Source organism: Hydractinia symbiolongicarpus, chromosome 13 (assembly GCF_029227915.1).
Source record: "Hydractinia symbiolongicarpus strain clone_291-10 chromosome 13, HSymV2.1, whole genome shotgun sequence".
In the NCBI taxonomy this organism is placed as follows: Eukaryota; Metazoa; Cnidaria; class Hydrozoa; order Anthoathecata; family Hydractiniidae; genus Hydractinia; species Hydractinia symbiolongicarpus.
The window spans coordinates 15415317-15440829 of record NC_079887.1 but is presented as its reverse complement, the minus strand read 5'-3'; the positions used below and the strand labels follow the sequence as shown (position 1 = coordinate 15440829).

Sequence of the window (25513 nt, the reverse complement as noted above, 5' to 3'; positions counted from 1 at the left end):
TGATCCAATCAATCAATTTATTTTGTTTTCGCTGTTTCACTTCATCCAGGAGCTGTAAAAAAGCGGACAATAAGGTTAAAAAAGTGTTGCGAATCATCTCTCCACAACATCAACCGTACTAAGAAATTAAAATTTAAATTTCGAGCGCACCCTAAATTTGTGTCTACAGAGACCGTGAACTTTCAAACGGATAATTAATAAATATTATAATGTGGGAGGCCATGATCGTTGTTTACACCCCTGAGTACTTGTTCAAATTATTTATTTACAAAAAATTTTTTGTTTGCTTTCCATTTTCTTTGTTTGTTGATTTGACTTCTTTTCTTTCTTTTTTTTCTTTTTTTTGAATGTTATGTTTCTGTTTACTTTCGTTTGTCTGTTGTGTTTTGCGCATAATGGCGAAAAAAACTTTCGACAAGAGAAAGTTGACTTTGTAGTTATAAATATTTAACATGTGTGACCATTACCAAAACAAATTTCAGAAGATGTTGGTACACAAGTTGTTTCATACAATGTCACGCACATAAACGGAAACACAACAATTGTCTCTGCTCTCCCCAGCTGTTGCTGTTATTGAAAACCGTCAAAATGCACTCAGTCTTTGTTTAGTCAAGACCCCCTGAAGAAGACCAAATTGAATTTATGCTATGTTTTACCTTATATGGATATTTATGTAGGTTATGATCCGTCATAAGGAAATTCTGTTATGACAACCAATTTAAGGAAATGTCAACTTCAATGATTCTTTCATCTCGTAGGATATGTAATAACGTTTATGAATGGCGAACTTTCGTAATGAAAATACTAATGAACTTTGTTATGAGGTTTCTGTGTTAACATTCTTAAATATATTTAATGAAATAAAACTCGGAAAAAGATTAACTTTCTTTCTGAACCGATAAATCTAGATAACAGGTATTCCTGCTGTCAATGTGTGTCCTCTAAATTCTTATAACAGTCGAGACGGTCCTGGGTTTCTTTTAACCCCTCTATGGTTCTCCTTCTAATGTTCAAAACTTAGAAAGCATAAGCGTCAAGCGGGGTAACTAACGTTTGAAATTGAGAAACACTTTTTCGTGTAAAAATCTATCCAAGTAATCTACTTTACGAAAAGGAGAAACTTGTTAGACCAGACATACGTTTCTTGTCATTTTGAATTTCATCAATATGGTTGTTTATTATTCATCTCATCAAAAATATCTTCATTTTCTTGTTCAGCGAAGGTATGAAAGTTTTTTACAGTCGAGTCAAAATTTATCATTGCTTCTTCAACAAGTTCACCAAATGTTTCGCAGTTCGTATTTATAAATTCTAATACATTGTGTTCCAATAGTTTTGTTGTAAGTATCCAAGTTCTCACTTAATAATTTTGCTCTTTGTCCAAAAGATTAAAATATAAAAAGCACTTGATGTACACCCTTTCGGTTTTTGTATCTCTCAAGAAAATTTTATTATTATATTTTCGCGAAGAAAACTTTCCTTTGAGGAAATCAGAATGTTTAGCGATTCTATTTAAATCTTAGCTATGACTTCTTCAGGTATTTTTGGTTGATTGTCATTTACTCTCTTGGTTTCGGCTTTAATTTTCAAGGTGTTGGAGAATGTATTTCTTTACGAAAATCGAAAAATTTATAGTGCTAATATGACTTGTGTCCTGCAAATATGGCGGGTTTTTTTACTGTGCGTCAGCGACGTTTGTTTTCATTTCCTGTCTTCTTGGCTTACCACCGGTCACTTCAACTTTAGTCAAAACTCTCTTTTAGCTGTAGGATGGAGAGGGCTGAGCTATCGTCAGTGGGCTAAAGTACTTTATCAGTATTTTTCATCAGTATTTCGAGTATTTTTAGATTGCAGGTCTTTGACCTCAACGCTCTGAGATACAAGAGTCTTTTTCTTGACAAATGCTTCCCTAGGGTGAAAGAGAGAGAAAGCTTCAAAATCGTTTTCAATCCGCAAGGAATTTAACTGATGTGTTTCGTAAACATGAAGGCGTCGTCGCTAGCTATAAACGATTTTCTCAATCTTTAAGGCTTTAAGATGTCATTCATGCTGCTGTCTAATCTTTTGCATATCTTTAAGCAGCGAGAATTTTAGTTTACGAAAGAGTAAAGAATATATTTAAATTACCAATCTGAGATTGTATGAAAAAATTAGAGGCATTGGATAATATAGAATATGAATATGAAAATTTTGTGTAAAAGCCTTGGTAGTTGATTCAATTTAATGGTATGTTATTGCAAACTTTGTGCTTAATTATTTTATTTAGACTGGCATACTGATATTATGGTTTCATTTGATTACAATTTGAATACTTTGCCCATCATTGTTTATCTCATTGATAGGAGACCAAATAGTTAAAGATTACTAGACATAGCTTGGGGAAAGGAGCTTTGCTTTTTTACGTTTCAAGTTTGCGTATATATATTTCTTAAGGAAATTTTACTCTGAAATACCAGAAACAATTTAAGCATAATTAAGTGATGTTTATATAACGAACGGTTAAGCATATAAGGGTCCGTTTTAATGTTACTAACAGTAATTTTTTTAAAAATCATTCGACAGGCTATCGTGTTCACACTATTTGTTGCTTTGCCTCATCATCGTCCCCAGAGTCTTTTAGCCCTTATCAACCTTATTATACGAATTATACGAAAATTTTTTAGGAATGCCTTTGTCAGACGTATGGTATTTCTTTGAATTATCTTGCTTTTCATGACATTCCCTCTTTCCCGCCCCTAATATTTGTCCCTTACAATCTCTTTTCTTTGTTTGACGTTTGGTTGTGCCCATTCGATTTAAAAATCCATGGGGACGAGGGTGCCTATTAGACCCAAAGCTTATTTATTTTCGAGGTTTTGCGTTAAAATAACTCTCCAATCTCGTTCCCAGGGTATTTTGTCTTTTGTTGAGTTTGATTGTTGACCGATCCCCGGCCGTAATAACGGCTCGGGGACTAAAGAGAACCTGGCGATGAGGATGTTGTTCCGTACGATGTCATTCATTGTACGAAGTTGGGCTTTTTTGCCGTAGCGCTGAGAGTGACCATCCTCGTACAAAACTGACCATCTTCGTACAGCGGCGAATATCGTCAAAAAATGAAACTTTTATAATAAAATAATAACTTTTTTGAAATATCTTTTTTTCTTTTAAGTCATTTGCAAAAAAAGACATTTGTTTTACGATTTGGATGCCTCTTTGGAAAAATGCTAATATGTATATATATATTTATACTTTGTTTTATATTAACAGGGAATAAACAATGATGTTTTTGAAAAATGGTACTAGTGCTCGTAAGTATAAATTTGATCTCTTTGATTCAAATAAGGTTATATCAGGTATGATATTGTTATTGATTTCTTTTATTAACCTTATGGTAGTGACCTTTGAATTCTAATGCTATATTGAATTTTCGTGCGAAAAACCTGTAAATCACCCTTGTCCCCAGTGCCTTTGCGTGGCTTGTACGAAACTGTTTTTGTAAACATAGTTTTGTTAATAATTGAGTGAGAACGGAGAAGAACACAAAAAATTTCAATATTATTTTTTCTAACCTTTTAAGTTATTTCGATAAAGGAAAAGGTAGGTAAATTTCGAATCCTTTTTGAGTGCTTTTTCGAACGCACATTTTAAATTTACATTGAAACTTTTAACGCGTGTTTTTATGTTCAGCACAATGGAGACTGAAAAGAGATACATGGAAGAAAAATTTCAGGAATGGTTGGAAGTTGAAAGGACTAAACGGAATTCCGTAATAATGCCCGAACAGACTTATAAAACAATGGTAGATTTTCTATGTGGAAGAATAGACAACGTTCCACGTGCTATGAAAAGAAAATTGCGAAGAAAAAAATTCCAAGTGATGAGTTATCCTACACTTGGTATATCGGATGTTTTGTGCTCTCCATTTCCCGATGTAAGAACATTTTTATATATATCTAATTTTGGAAAAACTAAAGTCACAATTATTTTTTTTATAAACATTTCTACTTTTAAGAAATTTTGTTTCAGGCTCGGCATGGTCATATGGTGTTCTCAATTTTTGGATAGCTTCGGTCTAGATGTTCTTATGAGCTTAAGTTCTTAAGAAAGAAGGTTTATAAAATTGCCAACTCAAATAATTTTATGGTATTTTAGGGCGATTCTCCTCTGGGAAAATATCGTCGCGTAGCAACAGACCGACAGATGTTTCACATTATCAATAGAGTACACCGCCAAGAAGTTGGTCACCAAGGGGTTCATAAAACGTTTGAAAAGGTATTAGATTCTTCGAACAAACCTCGTTTGAAAGTAAGAGTCCACGGAATATGGGTGTGTCACTGATTTTTAATTGCTAACAATTTTAGATAGCACGCACCTATGATAACGTTACTAGAGACGCTGTTGGTGCTTATATAAAGCTTTGCACAACTTGCTGTCTGAAATCCAGTCAAATAAAGAAAGCTCCATTGAAGCCGATTATCACTACAGGATTCTTACAGCGTGTACAGGTATTTTTAATACTTTTTCACTTTGTTTGTGCTAGTTAGTAGTTTTTTTGTTACATTATACATGTCTTTCTTTAGATCGATCTGATTGCTATGTTATCCAAACCAGATGCCGATTACAACTACATTGGCCATGTCGTGGACCATTTTAGCAAATTCAGGATATTATTTCCAATGAAAGGGAAATCAGCAAATGAATTTGCTTCAAACTTTTTTAGAAGTTTTTTAGCGACTTTTGGGTTACCAAAAATTTTGCACTCTGATAACGGTGCCGAATTTATCAATCACGTAATGGATGCTGTAGCCGTGATATGGCCGGGTGAGGTGTCATTTGTTCATGGGAAACCGCGCCACTCGCAATCTCAAGGTCTGGTTGAACAAGGAAATAACACCATCCAAGTGATGATTAGTGCAAGCTTGGAGGAAAGAATACGGAAGGAGAAACAACTTCATTTCTGTATGCTTTAAATGTATTGAATTTTCTATTGTTTTTAATTTCAAAAGAATCAGTGCGTGAGGTGCTCGACCGAGTCTTTTTCGCAAAAAAATGATCAAATTCCATATTCTCCTTTAATAGGGGCTAACTTTTTTCTTTTAAAATCTGACTGTAACACGCTGCAGGCACGTGATATTTGTATGGAAAGTGTGCCTAATATAAGTCGGTAAACATTGCTGTTAAAAACTTCAACAATACGTTTGGAAATAAGCGTTTAACCATGATATAAACCTATTTTTGCAGGCTTGAGTATACCACTTTGATCATGAAAAACAATATAGAAAGATATGCGCCGGACGAGTGCCGACAAAATGTGTGCTGGAATAATGTTTATTCTAACTAAAGAAATAACTTCTTATAACAGAACGTCGTTTTAAAACGAGATATAAACTTTTTCTTTTTGTTTACAAAAGTGTCGAGCACGTGCTTCTTCGCTAATTATGTTAACATAAGAACAAAAGAAATTTTACCAATTTCAATGTGGCTTCTTGTTTTGGTATTATCATCAAATTCATCATCAAATTATCTAATTGTTTTTATAACCAATCATAGTTGCGAATTGTTATTCACGAATAATTTAGTCACACAACCGCCAAAATTTCAAATTAAGTTTCTATACAGACACCTGCTAGAACCTCACGCAGTGTTTCAATAGAATTAAAAGAGTTGTTTCTCCTTCTGTATTCTTTCCTCCAAGGTGCAAGAGAAAAAGAGTCCCAAACTTCAACGTGGTCAGAGTGGCTTCCAGAGATTCAATGTAAATGTAGTTATATCTATATCATTCTCGTCCCCAAATATCTTCAAATTCATCTCAAAGAGCTCTCTCTGGGGTCAAGAATTATATTTATATGTCACGATAGTCTTATTATGCCGTGTTCCCAAATAACTTTTCTTGAATCTTGCAGCTATTTTATTCACGTTATTACTTCTGTTTTAGTTATCATGAATGCTTCAATGGTGAGGAGTGTGAAAAAAACACCTTACGAAATTGTTTTTGGCCAGAAGCCAAATGGTTTGGGTCAAATTTCTTCAAGTGTACGGTCAGTGGAAGAGGATATTGTTCAAGATATCATAGAAGAAATGGAAGAAAATGGTGCACAAGATTTTGAAAATGCTGAAACTGTGGATTTTTTAAAGCACCCAAGTACAAGAAAATTATCGGATTGTTCGGAAGATGAGTTTGAAACAACATGTCCGAAAAGACAAAAACTCAGACAAAATGTTGTGGAGGAGGGTGTAAGAAACGCAGAAATGATGCGTAGAAAGTACAGCAATGGAAAAAGAATTAAAGTTGCTGATTTCCTGGAAGGGGATAATGTTTCTTTGACAATTCCAAAAGGTCTTAGAACATCTTCGGATTTAAAAAGATTGCCATGTGTGATTGTACACAAATCAGGTGGTAACCAACCAACATATAAACTCCTCTGTAGTGAAGGCACAATTCAACGGCGTTACACGGCATCCGCGTTGCAGCTGTACCCTCAACCAGTAAGATGTAAGTATCCTTCGGTTGATGAAATATCTTTGTCAGAAGCTGTTCGGAAAATCAACAAATTTCCAACAGTATTTTGCAGATGTCGAAAAGGACAATGTAAGAACAAGCAGTGCAAATGTTTTTTGGCATCACTGGATTGCACTTCACGTTGTCATCAAGGTGACTATTCAACATGTGTGAATCGCGGCATGCACAACGACAACATATCTGAGGAAAACCAGATACTACACTCAGACGGAAGCAAGTTACGTCAACTTCTACCTAACTTTGGTGGTTCAATTAAATACGAGAACGAAACGATCACATTCCATAACACTTGCGCTTTAGATACGTGGATGGCAGTGTTAAAAGCAGTTATAGTAACGAGACCAAGTATAACAGATGAAGTTACCGACAAAAACATACAACAGCTTTTTACGTTTGTGAAAACGGTGCTTATGAAGCTGCTAAACTTCATACTGCTATTTATCGAAGAATAACACCAACCAACCAATGCTTGTCATTTTTTGGCGCAGAATACGAATGTATAATAAAAAACTTCGTTGCGCCATTCATGGAACATATTGTGGAGTCAGCTTGCAACAGTCCGCATTGTAGCATGAAACAATCGAGAGCCTGCTTCAACACATTTCCTTCGGCAACGGTGAAAAGTTCATTTGTCCATGATGTCCAAAAGTGGTTTCTTGAAGCAACAACGTCAGTTTGTGGAAAGAAAGTAAATCAGAACATATCTGACGAGTTTTCTTTCGTCGACGAAAACATAACAACAGGGTATATAGTACGCCAATATGTTCGTATTCGATGTTAAAAGTTATTAATTTTTTTAATTATGTTATTGTTTCCATAGGATAAAGAACAGATATTGTAATGGAAACAGAAAATACAAGGCCCGATTTTTTAAAAAGCTTCCTCAACTATTAGTTGTTGATGTTGCAGGCGATATTGACCCAATAGACATGGCTACCATTCCCGAACAATTACACATTCGGTTTTCCACAAATCAAGGAAATAGGTATTATCGAGGCCAAAAAATATCTTAAGTTCGGTTTGGATGTTTTTTAACTTTGAAAGAGGCCTTCTGAACATTTATAGAATGAGACCTATATTGATATATCCTTTAACCACGTAATTTTTTTTAAGATATGAGTTGGTTGCAATCACACTATGGAAGGGATCGCATTACACCGCAAAAATCAGGTTCAATGGCGTATGGTTATTCTATGATGGTATGTTGGATGTTTTAGGAAAAACTTCACTCAAAGAATGTTTTCCGGGTTATACCCCAACATATTGCTTGTTCCTTGCGACACAACAACTCGCAGATATGAAAGGTATCTATCCTAATATCAATATTTTTGAAAGGATTACATTTATTTTTAGTACAATTTATACCTACTATATCCTTTTTTTTAATTTTAGCACCAACAGCACCAACGGACGAGCTTGAAAGTAGCCAAAACGATAACATACAGTTACCCGAAACTGGTAAGACATTTTTTTCCGCAAACAGAGATAAACTACAAAAACAGACGACAATTTCATTATATCCTTTTTTTATATAAAAATAGCTACTGTAATGGCCGACGAATCAGAGGACGGTGCTGAACCAGTTGCGTTTAAAGATATGAATGATGAAGAAAAATCTATCTTCATATTATCATGTTTTACGCAAATTGAAATTGCTAAAGAATCTGTGTATGGAAACAGCTCGGTCCAATTGGATAATCTGAGATCTCCGTCTGAGGTGCCAGAAACTGTGGTGGATGAGTTGGTTGATATAACGCTAGTTAGGGATTTCTGCTCCAAAAAAGCATACAGCAAAATGGCAGCAACGATACAGGAGAAAAAACATGCGCCTTTGTGGAAATGCAGTCATTGCAGACGAAAAATTGGAAAAGGAAGATCAATTGCATGCGATCGCTGTCTTGTCTGGTGTCATTTTAAATGCTCCAAATTGGCTGTAAAACCCTTAGGGGACTGGTTTTGCGATCTATGTTTACATATTGCAAAAAAAGGTCAGTAAAGCTTGCCTGAGTTCCTACACAAAATTGTATAATTAACATGTACTATCAGTTTTCTTTTTTAACTTATATTCCAGATTTCCAGCAGCGTCAACAACAAAGAGAAGCAGGTATTTAAAAATTAATTATAAGCCTGATCGCAAACAATTTCATAATAATAATGAGATAGTTATACAACGATTACTTTCCTTTAATAGAGAAAGAAGTAGAAGACGAAGAAGAAAGGGAGAGGCAATGGAGGAGAGAGTTTTTGCCATTATTATACAAAAACGGTACCCTGGACTACCTGGTACAACAATCGAAGCTGCCTGAAGTAAATCCACTACTTCTGATTAAACGTTCTGGTAGCAAGTATCAAGCATTTTATAACGAAATACTGGCGAAAAAACATCCTCAATTTTATCAAAAACTGATGCGTCATTCGAACATTGCAGAGCCAACTGGAGTCATCACCAATTACATTCGGATGAAGTACCCGTGCGAATTCGATGTAGGGAGATTATCCTTAAACCGCATTCAGTTTTTGTTGGTGGAAATTATTGATAGAGTAAATAAAAAAAGCGATGTAAAGACCATAAATGATAATATATAGTAGTCTTCATCTGTTTCTTGGTGTTTTAAGTTGTACGGAGTTGGTATGGATAAAAAAAAATTCAAGTTAAGTAGAAGAAGTGAAGTAGGCTCAACCTCGTACACAGTTTTTTAAGTTGTACGAAGTTGGTATGGATCAAAAAATTCAAGTTTAAGTAGAAGAAGTGAAGTAGGCCCAACCTCGTACACAGTTTTTTAAGTTGTACGAAGTTGGTATGGATCAAAAAATTCAAGTTTAAGTAGAAGAAGTGAAGTAGGCCCAACCTCGTACACAGTTTTTTAAGTTGTACGAAGTTGGTATGGATCAAGAAATTCAAGTTTAAGTAGAAGAAGTGAAGTAGGCCCAACCTCGTACACAGTTTTTTAAGTTGTACGAAGTTGGTATGGATCAAAAAATTCAAGTTTAAGTAGAAGAAGTGAAGTAGGCCCAACCTCGTACACAGTTTTTTAAGTTGTACGAAGTTGGTATGGATCAAGAAATTCAAGTTTAAGTAGAAGAAGTGAAGTAGGCCTAACCTCGTACACAGTTATTTAAGTTGTACGAAGTTGGTATGGATCAAAAAATTCAAGTTTAAGTAGAAGAAGTGAAGTAGGCCTAACCTCGTACACAGTTATTTAAGTTGTACGAAGTTGGTATGGATCAAGAAATTCAAGTTTAAGTAGAAGAAGTGAAGTAGGCCTAACCTCGTACACAGTTATTTAAGTTGTACGAAGTTGGTATGGATCAAAAAATTCAAGTTTAAGTAGAAGAAGTGAAGTAGGCCTAACCTCGTACACAGTTATTTAAGTTGTACGGAGTTGGTATGGATAAAAAAAATTCAAGTTAAGTAGAAGAAGTGACGTTGGCCCAATCTCGTACACAGTTATTTAAGTTGTACGAAGTTGGTATGGATAAAAAAAATTCAAGTTAAGTAGAAGAAGTGAAGTAGGCCCAACCTCGTACACAGTTATTTAAGTTGTACGAAGTTGGTATGGATCAAAAAATTCAAGTTTAAGTAGAAGAAGTGGAGTAGGCCTAACCTCGTACACAGTTATTTAAGTTGTACGAAGTTGGTATGGTTAAAAAAAAATTCAACTTAAGTAGAAGAAGTGACGTTGGCCCAATCTCGTACACAGTTATTTAAGTTGTACGAAGTTGGTATGGATAAAAAAAATTCAAGTTAAGTAGAAGAAGTGAAGTAGGCCCAACCTCGTACACAGTTATTTAAGTTGTACGATGTTGGTACAATCATCAGATAATTGTCAAAAATTAACGTTCAGAGAATATTTAAGATATTATCATGTTTACTGAATGTAATTAACAATGTTTAGATATTCATTTCTAAACCAAATTATTCGTTGCCTAATTTTTGTACAGCAATTGTAATGCCCATTTTCGTACAAAAATGCCCATCTTCGTACAAGCGCGAAAAGTGACCAACCTCGTACAACGGGTCAATTTCGTACGGAACAATGTAAGCTCCGCGACCAGCGTTTTGTTTCGTGTACTGTTAACACAACATGCAATAAAGATCAGAGTTCAAATTTTAGTTGATAAACAAAGGTAGCTAAAAGAAAAGGGTAAAATGGCTGCGTCTATACGTGAAATAACTTCAATTGAAGAATGGGAAAAAGAGTGGGATGGATTTGAAAATAATATCAAAAAATTAAAGGTATTTTAATCGTTTTTTCTTAACAATTCCTTCCTCCCTTTCACAAGAAGAATGTTGATGTCAATAATACAGTCTTTTAAGAGCCAACGTTTTTGGAGACAAACCCAGCAGGGCTGGGATAGCTTCGATTATATTAGGTGAGAAAAAATACCTGTGTAGTATGGTGGTTTAAAGCACATTTCTGCGGCCATCCTATTATTTACAGTTTTTCTGAGATTAAAGTAACGTTTTCAACAGAAAATTCACAAAGCACATATTACACAGAAGAAAAACTCAGTTCAGGGACATTATTGGTATGTGTATGTATGTTCTGCCTGGATAATAAACGCTGCCCTGATTAAGTACGGCAGCTTGCCCTGGTTAAGAACAGGGCAGAAATTACATAATCAGGGCAACATAATCAGGAACCTGCTTGTTACTCAAAAAATATTATCTGGCACTTATATGGTCATGGTCAAAACCCCCTCCCCCCCAAACGTCGAAATAATGTTCTTTTTGAAAAAATCGATTTTTGACTCTTCCCTTACAAAAGTTTAGAGTTTGTATTATTTTGTAGGTAGAAAATATAATCAAAGAAATATGTCTAAAAAAAGAAATACAGTAGAGTCTCCATAACTCGAACCTCTATTACTCGAACGTCTCCTTAACTCGAACGGTTTCCTTTTCCCCCTGGCCATGGAGACTCTAGTGAAAGTTTTTAAGAAAAATTAAAAGAAACTATATCATTAAAATTTACTTCCAGTTTTTCTTAAATCTTCACACAAAAAATCTTTAATCTTCAAGCATTTAACCTGGTTTTACCTGCACAAAAGTGTGCACATGCCCATTGTTTTCAAAATGAAATCAAAACAACTACGTCACACAAAAAGTCATCTATTAGCACCCGCTTTTCCCCTCAAATAATATTCCAAGGGCCACAAAGCTCTTCTTTTAAGCCAATACCCTCTTCATCAGAATGTGAAGTGATTTTATTCCTAACTTAAGGCTTTTAAACATGAATTAGTTTGAAGTACTAAAGTTATTGATCATACCAGTGTCGTCTAAAACATTCCAAAACGTTTAAAAGAATTTCAAAATATTTTTGGAATATTCCAAAAATAATTTGTAAAAAAAATGAAAGGGATAATAGCCTAATACCTAGATTTTGTTTTTTGGAGAGTTACCATTTTAGTATTTTGTCAGGCAAATAATGTTTCATTGATTTTGCAATTTTTTGCATTTTTCACTCACACCTTTAGGTTGGTGAGTGTTTCAAAGGCAACTTTGGGAACGAAAAGTTTTTAGATGGTGCGCCGTTTTTACATTTTTGCGCAATGCGCGCTTCTATCGCACCCACAGGTCCAGACCTCCGCACATGTTTGATCTGCCAAAAGTTTGGCTGGTAAGCTCTGCCATTTTGAAACTCATTGTACGTTGACGCACGTTGTTGAAGTTGGTTTGGTTTTTATATACTTTGTTGTGAATTTTTGGTATGTATTAGTCTTTCAACTATGGTTTCAGATTGATTATCACGTCATTTTGAAGAAAGAAACCAGAGTAGTGTGTTTTTTGCCTGAAAAGCAAAAGTTATTCTCAGAAATCAGTACCAGTGAAAATGGATCAGGATGTGAAATAAAGAAATATAAAAGAGGTAATGGTGACGACATCATTATAAATGACTGGTCATCAGTAAAGAAGGCTAAACTTTCTTTCACTACACCGATAATAGCCAAGAAGTTTCTTACCATTGCCCAGATCAACAATGAATGTTCCTTGTATGATTTGGTGAACACTGAGGCATGTCTTTACAATTTATCCAACGAAAAGTTAGTTGAAAAAAAATGGTATAACAATTCGTTTGAAACAAGCCAGCATCAACGACAAGACTGATATTATCCCCATTACAATATTTGGCGACCTTGTTGTCAAGGCTGAAGACAATAACTGCGTCAGTCTCGTTAGATCCTAAAAGTTTCACCAAGAAAGACCTTGTTGACTCAACATCAGCAGCTGTCACGGGTAAAATTGTTTCAGTGAATACTAAGTCGCTTTTGCCTCAATTGGGTTGCAGCATGTGCAAGCACACTGTGGAAGTAAATGAAGAAGATTTGGTTGAATGCGAAAAATGTCAAAACATCTCAGTGAAAGAACTCTGCCAAGAGAAAACTAATGTTACATTACGTTACTGAATAGCAATACAAAAGCAAGGCAGGAATATTGTGCACCTGGCGAGATAATAACATCTTGCTTTGAAGTAACCTTGGATGATACAAAGATGGTTGCAAGAAGCATGCTGAATGTTCAGGTTCTCATGCAAGTTAATGTGTCAGACAATGTTGTAAGTTTTATGCAAAAAGAGTGAAGTTATTGTTATCTGATGATGCTCGAGTCAAACAGTTAGTTTTTCCAACTGCCTTCACCCTAGTAGTGACATTTTAAATTTTTACATTTATTATTGTGTTCATTTTTTAAAGATTTTACGAGAACCAGGTTCCATTTGTTGTCTGTTGAAAATCAGTTCAGGGTTTTACATTATTGAGATTTTTCAAATCGAATAGAAACAACCTGATTAATTCTTTCCTATTGTACGTTTTTTTTTTCACTTCTTCAAAAAACATTGCTTGATAACAACTACAAGTGCAACGCTAATTAATATAGGGAAGAAAAACAAAACAACATAGTTGTTTATATATTTCACATAGTATATAGTTTCATGTATATATTTATCGTTTATATAATAACATTTATAAGTATCGAGTCTGAACTGTCAGCTCCTTTTCGCTTCAGTTTTTACATTGATTGTTGTGTTAAAAGTGCTTGTGACTTTTGAGGATTCAAACCTGAAGTACCAGTTTTCAACTCTTTTTGTTACTACTTTTGTTATGTTACGTTTGCAAGATTTCGAGAAATTTCGAACAGATGAGTTCCTACTTTTTGTAAATCCTTCCCTTTCATAAGTGATATTTTCGTTGTTGTTTCTTTCATTAAAATTTGTGTACATTCATGTTTACTTCGTGAATTTTAAGTCGAAGCAAAATTATTCATTGATTGATAGATTGGTCGATTTGCACGCATAGTGAACACATGATGGACTTTAGTATCGTTTTTTTTATTACTATTTTTTTTTCAGTATTCCATTTTTTAGCTCATTCTGTGTTTTTATATTAGTATTATTATACTCGATTTGGGTATTCTTCTGTTATTTATGGTTTTAGTTTGTGGAAAGACAAAAGAAAATGTTGAAGTTGTTTTATAGTCTTTTATTTCCATTCAGTCTATTGCCCTCTAAATGCAAGCACTGTTGCTGCCCCCTTACGATAAAACTCTCACTAAGCTCAGAAGAATCTAAAAAAAATCCTCTTTCAACTGCCAGAATGCCATAGTCTACCCGTCAACCATTTCTCTTCGTTCTCGTGGTCTACTAAGTCTGATAGCAAACCCTTGTACGAACCGCGCTTCGAATAGAGAACTGGGAATGAAAACATTGAGAGAGCGCCAGCAGCCATGCCCATATATATACGTTCTTATGCGCATGCGTCGATCCTTAGCATCTTCAGAATCTTACAGAAGGAAAATTTGACAATAGACCTAGAGGAATGCAGTAAGTCCGGGTCGATGAGTAGGCTAGAATGTCAGGGTCAAAAGCGTGTGAGTGTTCAAACCGCCCCGGTTTCTTGTTCTCTTTAAAGGGGTCACTTCACAAAACAATTTTAAATCTGTTCCTTTTAAAAAAAGCAATGATTACAGAAAGAAATATTTGTCATGTCGAACTTTAATATTAATCAGTGAAAACAGTGTTAAATTTTTTGTGAAGTCAAAAACAAAATTTTTTGTTTTATATTTTCAGAAATCGACATTATGGAAAAATTCAATGGAGATTATCTTCTGTGAATTAACAATTTGAATAATTTTGCAAGATTTTGAACAACAATACCTTTCTACTGCTACATCAGGCTGGTACTGCACAATACTATGCTAGTCTGACTAAAACACAACAACAGAAATTACATCTTCAAAAGCACAGAACAATAATATTTTGCCCACAAATTTACTAAAGTATAATTTTCATAGGAAAACGAATATGCAAAGCTGCTGCAGTTAATGGATGAGTATCGCAATGCTCAAGCAAAGCTACAGAAAGGTGTTGACTATCAGTTAAAGAATGTGGGAGCTTTTGCTAAGTCACTAAAAGCGTAAGTGAATAAAATTTACACTTGCTGATTTAATTTTCAATGCTGTTTTATTTTTAATTTATTCAAAGTGTTTTTTTTTTCAATGTTCGTTAAGAATATTCATGGATATTTCTATTAAAAAAAGGATTTGGATTTTCAGAATGCTTAAGCAGAGATGGTGTAGTGGTAGCACATTTGACTTGTAATCATAATGTTTCAGCTTTGAGTCCCCACTCTGGCGCATTTTAAATGCAGTGTTGTCAACCCATTTCATGCCATCTACTGACCACTAACCAGCTTGTGTCACAGGCAAGCAAGTTATACCAATGCTATACATATCTCTGGCAGTAGTGTAACATAGTTACAGTCAAAGGGGAGGGAGAGACTGTCTTAAGGATAGAATCCCGAGGACATTTAAACTTTTTACTTACTAGAGTATGTATATATGAATTTGTGTTATGTGACATCTTGTGATGTTTATTTTATTTAGTGTTGGAAGAAAACAAACTTCTTCAAAAGAAAAGGAAAATTTTTTAGAGATGACAAAGAAACTGAATGGCATCCAATGCCACTTTGATGAACTCCAACAAGCTTTACCCAAGAAAGCTGGGTAAGATTTAGCAAAATTCTGGAGCATTGATCAGTTTTTTTGGCCACATTCTTTTTTATTATTAAGTTGTGCAACCTAGTCACATTCACCAATCTAATTCATTAATGATGCACACTTTAGTATTTTTAAATCAATGGCAAAAGTTTCTTGCTTTAGCAATCCATATGTAAATCCACCAAGATGAGAGCTAAGCTTTGTCTATGCTTTGGTCAATTTACTGCACTAACATATATTAAAGAATACTGTATTACTGTACAAGGGTTAATTAATATACTTTTTGCGATGTTACTTTTGTACTCTATGAGAGACATGGTTGTTTTTTATGGTTTTTTATAATCTTTTTCAGATGGTTTCTTCGAGCGTGCATTGGAGAAATTAATGTTTCATTATTCTGGCAAAAGTGAGTTATGTCATAATTTAAATATTATTTCATGTTAGAAATTTGAGCATGATTTAAGAAGTAATAACATATTTAGCATATGTGAAGATTTACTTGTTGCAATAATGTCATTTCTTTCTTTTTGTTGTATTTCTCTCACCACATATTGGGAAAAAAAATTAAGGTGTGGCAGTTTACAGCAGGTAGGATGTACCAGCTGCCTACAAACCAATGCTAACAGATGCAATAACTATGAGTTGTACATTGTTAAATATGATAGTTAGGTTGGGTCCTCATTTAAAGGATGTCACAAAGTACAAAAAATCTGCTTACGTAAAAAATCCTTTGAGACATTCTATAATAGCTAATATATAGATTTTTGAATACATTGGCATTGGTGTAAATGAGTTTGTGTCTCTAGTTGTTTGCATTTACATATGAAGATAGAAATAAGGTTACTTTTGTTTTAAAATTATATGTACAAAGTTTAAGTATGAATCCCAGTTTTGCGTTTAAATTTTACAGCTGTTAATTTATATTCTTGTAAGAAATATCACTCTTAATTCTCATAAGTTTGGTGGGATTGAACTAGCCAAATGATTTTTTAAGGAAAGCCACCAATTCTAAGATAGTCACATAGAAATAACAGAATAATTCACACTAGTTTATGCAATAGTAATTTTCACTGAGTTCCAAATCAAATGCTGTTGAGTTATATGAATTTCTAGTCTATAATTTCATGTATTCCTTAATTCTGGAAACACAGGGTTTTAATGCCTGATTAGGCTAATAGGGAGCAGAAAATCTTTTCAAAAAAACCATGTAAAAATAATATTCACAACATCAAACATCTAAGCAAGTTACAAAAAGGTGAAGGTTTTTAATTTAGTAATATCAAACCTTAAAATTACTTGTTGTTGTATTTTCCAAACCTGTAAAATCGATGCAACTTTAATATATCATAAGTGTTTTTGTTCTGATGTATTAAATTCACAACAGGCATAAATATCGTCGCACAATATTTCATTACATTTGCAAACAAAGTGGACAAAGTAATATGCTTTTTATATCTTTTGTTTAGGCAACATTACAAAGATGTGTATGAGAAATTTAAATTAAAAACGATGATGATAGCTATGGTGTTTGCATTGTTTAATCTCTTTGTTGTTCATTCCAGGTAAGGAACCTACTAAATTTTAAACTTGCAGTTGTAATTACATGGATTTAGCATTGATAGCTCAGACAGTAGAGTGTATGGCTAACATAAAAAAGGTCATGGTTTCGATCCTCACATAAGGCCATTCTCTATGTGGGCACTAATTTCAGATATTTATGGAGCTCACATAGGAGCTTTAAACACCCTTACCATTTGTCGTCGATCCGGGGAAAAAATGGCAGGATATATCCCTCAAAATGCGTAAACTAACCAAAAATATTAATCACCAAGGCTACTGCTTCCTAGTTTTACCTAGTAAATTTGTTCACATTCAAAGAATTCTTATTTTGAGAATGTCTTGCCAAATTAAACAGTTCGGGAAAATAAAACATTAAAAATTACTATGAACCTTGCAGTGGACAGTGTTTCTAAGTGCACGTAATGCTCATATTTTAGATACCACAGCTGTATTTAACTAAACTACTGCCTATGATATCAATCTTCTTATGCTGAATGCTAAGGGTAAAAGCATGGATTTTCGTTGATAGACACTGCCGGGAATTTGAACCTATGCCCTTTTACTATATAAAGAAAATTTTAATCTTATCAGTTTATTAAAATGTTTGTCAAATTTAAAACATTACTCTGTTCACAATATGTGTTTGTTTAACACCCGTCTGTTAATACACAACTCGTGCTTGAAACTTTTCAGATTCTTCGACGCGCTATTTAATGGTATATTAGTTTGGTATTACAGCTCCTTAACGTTACAAGAACAAATTCTGCGAGCTAATGGTTCTAGGTATAGTTTTTCTAGTTTATTTCAGCATGTGGTTGTGCAAAAATGTAATTTGGAAGTGTCAGTGTCTTGTGCCAGTGTCTTGTGCCACTTTTTCATGTGGAGCATACCTGCTATAGCTTTTCTATGAAAAGATAAGTTTTGTTAAGTGTTTTTGTTTTTACTTAGGATCAAAGGCTGGTATGTTACCCACCATTATTTATCCATTTTGATGTCAGGATTCCTACTGATATGGTAATTATGAAGTTGATTGGTTTTCACACTTTATTTAGTTTATGTCTTATAGGTTGCACCAAAGTTTTTCTTTGTTGTTTTTTATCTTTTTAGTGTTTCATTTACATCTATCCATCCAAAATGTACCTAGTGAAATTTGTGCCAGCCATTTCTTTTTATGCCTCTCCGTTTTAAAACTGTTTACTTTTAGGCCGAAAAGTGTGACGTATCAATTGTTTCGCACCCAGTTCTACTACTTTGCGCTGTACTTAAGTAAGGAAGAAGCTGTTGTTGTTGTTGTTTTTGTTGTTGTTTTTGTTATGTTGTTGTTATTGTTGTTGTTGTTTTTGCTCTTGTCAGTGTTTTGTTTCCATTAATGAAAACAAATTGATTGCACGTTTTTAGGTTTTGTTCAGTTTCTTCAGTATCATTATCAACATGGTATGTTATATCGAATGCGTGCTTTAGGGCGTGGTAGTAACATGGACTTGACACAAGGTAGTGTTTCATTTTCTGTCTTTTTTCGCTTAAATACACATGTATTATATACCTATACTTTTAAACAATTGCAAATACTGCCCAGAACAACATTTATGTTAATTATGTTTGACCAATGATGATAAATTTTTGTTCTAGATGTCTTTCGTTCGTACATGTTAAAAGGACTGACTTTTTTAGTGCCTTTTCTTGTCGCAGGTTATGTAAGTAACTTTTTACACATTTCTTACATCAAAAACGTAGATATCCTATCCCAAATTGAGAAATAACACTGTAAAAATAAGAAGAACATATATCATAGATGTATAGTATATATTGTCGTACAAAAAAGTAAAGAAATTCCTGTTTCTTTTTTATGAAGCTTTGAATAATTTAACACTAAGTATTTTCGATGTCTTAATGACAACTGTGAATTTCTGACACACCTCAATAGTCATACGATTTCGTGTTTGCAAGAAATATTTTTCATCGAAATAGCGATTGCAATTTTCAATTCCCGTTGATATTTTACGGGCTAACTACCAGTTATTAGAGAATATGTTTTAAAAAACACTTTTAAGTTTGAATTTGAAAATAATGTATTTCGTTTGTATTGCTTCCTTGTAACTTTATACTTCCTTATGTTCTACGTTCTGCTCTCTAGATTTTCCAGTTGTACAACGGATACGTTTTGTATAGACTCAGTCAACACGAAGAATGCAGAGAGTGGCAGGTGAGAGTTTCTACTTTTTTAGCTCATGATATCAGATCTAGGGTAATACCTTATGAAACAATAAAATAAATAAATGTTGCATAAAATGCTTTTCACCTGGATAAGATTTTGTCACTTTTTTCTGACATTTTTTTTTGTCCCATAAGGTAGTTTACCTTCTTTCGTATATGTGTTTTCACGAATTTAATAAATTTAGGTTTTAGCAAGCTCTCTTCTCTTCTTCGTCATCGCTGTTGGAAACATCTACACGCTTGCAGTTGTGTTACGTCAAAAAGCTACATCTACCATTCGGCTGCCGTGTGGTTAACGTTAAGTTGCCGCCATTTTGTATATGCGTGATAATATACGTGCGCATGTGTATGCATCTAAAAGCAAAGTGGAAACTCCATATGAGAAGCGTGCTGCTTTGTGAATGTGATGGTTTTACCTGAATAAAGAAAACTTAATCTAGAGAATATATAAAAAAGTATCAACTAATTTTGATTGATTAGACTTAATTAGTGCAAAGGCGGGCGGGAGGCTTGAACTAAATTTTGAGTTAGCTACTTTGATACACCAGATTCCACTCTACACATCTAAGTTATACTACTACGTATTCTAGTGTTTTTCTGAGATTGTATATGGCAACAGTTCGGTTAATCTATATTTGAAGAATAAAACAACGCTCTCTGACCATTCTGTCTTCAAATTCTAGGTATATGTTTTTACTATCAAGACCTAATATATTGTTCAGTAAAATATTTGTATTCCTTTCCATGACAATATGACAGTTCACTTTCAGCGAACATTTCTTTTTTCGAATAGTGATTGACTTTTTTTAAAGTGTCATGTGGAACTGCTTTTGTTAAAGCTATAGTTAGTCCCGCTGAAAAATCCACGATCTCGCCGGTCAGTATATTGTAGTACTCTAAAGGGCCCCCGGAACAAAGCCATGCAAAGCCGTTTTGAACAGGGAACATACATGTGTTAATTTGCTTAATATCAGTACCTTTTTAATTTGTTTATTACAACTAACCAGGACGCCCAGCGTCACACATCAATAAAAGAATGTATAAACAACCTGTCCTCAACGGCTTTCATCAACCATATTATTTTGTACATCCTCACAAAAAGGTGGTCTTGGAAGTTATTTTCTGCACGAGCCTCCCAGAGTTAATGTGCATCCTGATGTAAGTCTGGCAAATGCACTTCTAAAACCTTGTTCTGCAAATGAAGCTCCGGTAAAAGACCGAAAAAGAAAGGTTTTTCCTTATATTTTTATTCTGTAGACTCTCATCTTGTCCGGCCTCTTCCTGTTAAACATTTGAAATCTGACAGGCTTTGCGCCCCTATGAACAGTGTTTAGCTCCATTGCGCCTATATGAACAGTGTTTAGCTCCATTGCGCCTCTATAAACAGTTTTTAGCTCTATTGCGCCTCTATGAACAGTTTTTAGCTCTATTGCGCCTCTATAAACAGTTTTTAATTCCATTGTGGTCCATAACGGTCTACAAAATATAACTGCCTCAGAACAAAATATTGGCAGGGGTTGATGGTGGTTTAAGATATTCTATCTTAAACGGCGCTGTTCCTGATATTAAAAGTGCGAAAAAAGGTCCTGGGAACGAGATTTGTTCTAACGCTGTTTGCAAGGTGACGTCAATAATGTCCATTATTTTTGTAGCACGTAAAGGGAATTTGTTAACAATAATAATAAAGTTTTTAGTAAAAATAACAGCCATAGTTTATTAATTAAGAAAAAATAAAACGAGTTTGAAAGTTAAAAAGTATTTATTTGTTAAGCTTTTCGTACACTAAGTACACCTTCAGACTAATATAGTCTGAAGATGTACTTAATTGTAATTAGATTGATAAATTTTTTGATATAACATTCTAATTACTTCGGATCTAGTTTCCAGGACTTTATGTTTTCTTTTTGGTATTTAAAGGCTTCTTTTTTCTTGTTGTTCGATATTAGAAAAGGAAGAAGCCTGGAACATATGTATTTAGTATTTATGTTTTATTTTTGTTAATTTAAACAAACCAAAACTAGTTTACTTTGAAGGTTAAACCACACTTTGTCAACATTTCCGTCATTAAACTTTCTCAGTTTACTTTTGTCGTTAAATGTAATCTTACAAAACAAAAATTTATAAAAAAAGAAAAAAAAATTCTTTAAGGAGATACCAACTTTAAAAAATACATTACTTCAAGGTACATAAAGGTCTTTTTCAAACCTGTTATCCTCACAGAAATGTGGTTGGTGTTGTTCTTGGTTTTCATACATGCAGAAAGAGGTAAAGAGTACTTTCTTATAATACATTGAGTTGTTATTCTTGTTTCTAATGAGTGTATCATATCAAACAGGCAGAATCCCTGGGAGCGACGTTTTTCTACTTTCTAAATAATGGAGGCACTAGGAATACAAGAATTTAAAAATGTGATGCTAACAATTCTATGAAGCATTTTTCATAACAACGATAACATTATTCTGTTCACAGACTATTATATTTAGGAAATACAGCTGTTATCCTATTAAAATATATTGGAGAAGATAATCTACGTTGTGGATCACAAGATTCTCCCTGCAAAACGATAAAATACGCCATCGAGCGCGCAAAAACAAATGACGTCATCTTTATTGACAGCGATGGTGATCCTAAACTACCTTACATATACAAATTAAATGAAACAATTTACATAACTAAAAATGTCACTATAAAAGGAACAAACAGGAAAAGACCAATCATAACGACAACAAACTCACTACGCCATGCGGCTCTTATCATCAACTCATCGATTGCATGTTCTGTGGAGATAAATTTCATCTCTTTTAGAGGTGCACAAGCAGACGTTTCATTTTTATCAATATCGTCTTCTTCTAACGTCAAAATTAAACATTGTGAACTTACCAATGTTAATGGCGATGTTTTACATGTTCCAAGTATTAATAACACGGTTAATATCCAAGTATCCCATTCCTCAATTTATGGGAGTCGTAGTGCGTTACGCGCCATTTTGTCGAGTGACGCCGCAATCACGTTTGATACATGTACATTTCAAGAAATGGCTTCCACTTTTGTCATCGATTCAACCACATGTGACAGCAGACACAAAGTTCAATTTAATTTTAAAAATTCAATGTATGAATATAACAAAGAATCTTCTGTTATCAATGGTTGCGTTATTGTGAATGTTTTTAATTCAGTTTTCCAGCACAATCACGCTATCGTAGGCGGCGTGATTAAGATATTAAAGAACGTAAAGGCTAAAGTTTCGCGCTCTCAATTCATAAACAACACAGCAAGAACCAAAGGTGGAGCTTTATTTTTACAGCAAGCAAGAAATGTAGTAATCAAGAATTCTCGATTTACAAGAAATACAGCTAATCGAGGTGGTGCGATCTTTAGTGAAAATTCCAGCTTAGGTGTTACGAACTCTTCGTTTCGTTTAAATTGTGCCGGTGTTTCAGGGGGGACTATTGATCACAAAACTCCTGTTGGAAATAAAGCCTTGTTTCTCTCAAGGGTCGATATCTATTCTTTTTGTGAGAAAGTTTCTCCACGAGGTTGTATCATCTTTTCTCAAAGTCAAACGCGCCTCAGAAATGTTTATCTTAAGCTTGAACTCCATAGAAAAGACCGCATAAAATTTATTCGCGCTATTAATGGATTTCACGTTCGATTCGCCCGTGCATGGAATACTACATTAGTTTGTCCAATCAATTTCCAACCGATAATTGCACGAGTTGGTAAAAACAAACGCCTCTCCGCTTTCCAGTGTAAAAAATGCGAGAAAGGAACATACACAATAACAACAGGACAAGTTGATATTTTTACAAACAAAACATCTGTAGTGATAAAAAAGAAAAATGGTATGTGTCATAAATGTCCTTTGGGTGGAAAATGTAAGCAAGTCATAACAAGCCGCGATAACTACTGGGGCTTTGTTGACCATCAAACAAACCAAGTCAGCTTCGTATCATGTCCAACATCGTACTGTTGTTCGAAATACACCAATCGGTGTCGTTCCTACGATACGTGCAATCACCACCGTGGAGGATTTTTATGCGGTTCATGTTTCACTGCATATACGCAGAGTTATTTCACCGAACAATGTATAAAAACCGACCAATGTCAACCAAAGCTGTTTTGGATTTTGAATGTTCTGTATTGTTTCGTATATGTGCTTTTTCTGATTTACATCAATGATGCTGTCTTTGCATGCAAGAAAGTAGCCAGCAAAATAAAAGAAAGAATAATTGTTAGTGAATGTGCTACGCCTGCACACGAAAAAGAAAGTTTTGAAATGCCCCTGATATCTACAATTTCTACAACTCCATCCATAACAAAAGCGACAGAATATGAGGAAATATTATCTCGCACAGCCTTGACGTTATCTGGTATCAAAAAAATCTTTTTTTTCTTTTATCAAATGCAACTTCTGCTTCACGTAAACACAACACGAAATGTAGAACATGGATTTTTATACAAATTAAAAAACTTGATACAAGACGTTTTCAATTTCCAATTAGTCAGCCTAAAACTATCAACGCTGTGCCCCATGACAAGCTTGCAACCGTCAACAAAGCAAGTCACGAAACTCAGTACAATATATACAATGTTTTCAATTTTAATAACTTGCTACGCCCTGAAGAAAGCTCTCGATGTTTACCGACGTAAGCAAGAAAAAAACAAGATATATCCTTCACAGATAAACAGGGAGGAAGAAAAAGCAATGAAAACAGAGAAGGCGGAATCAGGAAATACACATTTACCGTTCCAATTAAAAATCAAGCAGTGTTTTGTTCAAATTTTGTTGCTAAGTTACACCTCTTTGGCAATCTTTACTTTCAAAATGGTTAAATGTGTGCAGATTGATAATACGGCCCGTTTGTTTATACACGCTGATATCATTTGTTACACATGGTGGCAATACGCACTTGTCGTATTTGCTTGTCTCTGGATAATCCCGTTTGCTTTTTCTGTGAGTTTAGCAACAAAAATGTTAAATGATAAACGACTGACCATACGTATGTTTTACGGCGCACTTCTTTTCCCGCCCTTATGTTTTTATATGTTCGTTACACAAAAACGCATGGATAAGAATTATCGTATAACATATTCACAGGATAAAAAGCAAGAGCGGAAAGTACTTTTAAATATATTTGAGGGACCATTTAAAAGAAAAGCTACTAAATTCAAAAGGAATATAAACTGGGAAGTTGTAATTATATTTCGAAGGTTGTTACTGACAATCTTGTGCGTGTTTATTATTAACCCTGTATATAGACTATTTACAACTTTTCCAGTGCTCATAACCTACTGTGCTCATAGCATTTACGTGAAGCCGTATTTCACTACGTCTCTGAACAGGCTCGAAGTGGCTTCTTTATTTGTCTTGCTAATCTTTAATGTAACGGACATGTTGTGGGCGTTTACCTATGTTATGGATTTCACTGACGTACCTGGTTTTGAAGTTCTCACATTATGTATCGTATGGTTGGAAGACATCCTGTTGACATTGCCATTAGCAGCTGCGTTTGTTGTAGGATTTTTGGTAATAATTCGAGAGATCATTTTTTATTTTAGAATTAGGTACAGATGTTAAAACTAGTTGGGAAACTATGCATTAACCACGTAACAATGCTTATTACCAATGACATATCAGTCTATCAACTACAGTAGTAGTAGTACTTTAATTACCGAAAAAAAGTTAAAACCAAGGTCGGTCAACGGTCGAATCATTATGGAATACCCTCTAAATAGCGGACATAAATTAACCGACAGTCTAATTAACAGACTTTTTTGTTGTACGAATAGAACTTTGATACCGAATATTATGTAAAGAGAACAAAATACAAATTTTACATCAGCATCGAACATAACTACTTTTGTCATTCATCATGATGATTTCTAGTGTCCATAAAAAATATAGTAAAAAAAACATTAAAGACATAATGATAAATATAGTTATGTCAATTTAAACACTTTCTTTCCCCCTAAAGATGAATGCTGAATTGAGCGTGTGTTACCTAGTTTCTCAGCGAGGCTTTTAGAAAACTGTTTCCTGTCAAATTGAAGCGGCAAAATAAGATTCTAGAAATAGCGAACGCCATTAATTAGTGGACAAAAAGTGATTGCCCGAAAGCTGTTGCTAAGCAGTTCCTAAACTATGTAGGGTAGATTTCGCGAATAGTCTGCAAAACAAAACAGAAAAAATATGCAAATCGATTGGTTATCATGCGAATTGTTCTTTCGTTAACTTTAATTTCTTA

The 25513-nt window shown here is 34.2% G+C and overlaps 4 protein-coding genes across 5 annotated transcripts; all 4 read left to right on the top strand.

Moving 5' to 3' along the window:
• The first annotated feature begins 2482 nt into the window (after positions 1-2482).
• Positions 2483-6954, top strand: LOC130623571 (KRAB-A domain-containing protein 2-like). 2 transcript variants are annotated; one of them, XM_057439067.1, is made up of 7 exons: positions 2483-3290; positions 3670-3913; positions 4135-4254; positions 4344-4487; positions 4563-4893; positions 5678-5737; positions 5918-6954. In XM_057439067.1, the coding sequence occupies exons 2-7, from the start codon at positions 3674-3676 to the stop codon at positions 6952-6954; spliced, it is 1932 nt and encodes a 643-aa protein (XP_057295050.1). In that variant the 5' UTR covers positions 2483-3290; positions 3670-3673. The 2 variants fall into 2 exon arrangements, with proteins under 2 accessions (XP_057295050.1, XP_057295049.1); XM_057439066.1 differs by lacking the exon at positions 2483-3290 and having other exon boundaries at positions 3316-3913.
• On the top strand, positions 6882-9363 carry LOC130623572 (uncharacterized). Its single transcript, XM_057439068.1, has 7 exons — positions 6882-7246; positions 7323-7487; positions 7616-7806; positions 7895-7960; positions 8044-8490; positions 8574-8606; positions 8694-9363. Exons 1-7 carry the CDS (start codon positions 7029-7031, stop codon positions 9086-9088), a joined length of 1515 nt encoding a protein of 504 aa, XP_057295051.1. The 5' UTR covers positions 6882-7028; the 3' UTR covers positions 9089-9363.
• A 1218-nt stretch (positions 9364-10581) lies between these two features.
• LOC130623573 (ion channel TACAN-like) lies at positions 10582-20042 on the top strand. Its single transcript, XM_057439069.1, has 12 exons — positions 10582-10739; positions 14790-14911; positions 15381-15500; positions 15847-15900; positions 16961-17056; positions 17748-17837; positions 18003-18068; positions 18259-18320; positions 18453-18545; positions 18684-18748; positions 19189-19257; positions 19454-20042. Exons 1-12 carry the CDS (start codon positions 10653-10655, stop codon positions 19562-19564), a joined length of 1035 nt encoding a protein of 344 aa, XP_057295052.1. The 5' UTR covers positions 10582-10652; the 3' UTR covers positions 19565-20042.
• A 1091-nt stretch (positions 20043-21133) lies between these two features.
• On the top strand, positions 21134-25174 carry LOC130624205 (uncharacterized). Its single transcript, XM_057439778.1, has one exon. The coding sequence runs from the start codon at positions 22303-22305 to the stop codon at positions 24844-24846; it is 2544 nt and encodes an 847-aa protein (XP_057295761.1). The 5' UTR covers positions 21134-22302; the 3' UTR covers positions 24847-25174.
• The last annotated feature ends 339 nt before the right edge of the window (positions 25175-25513 follow it).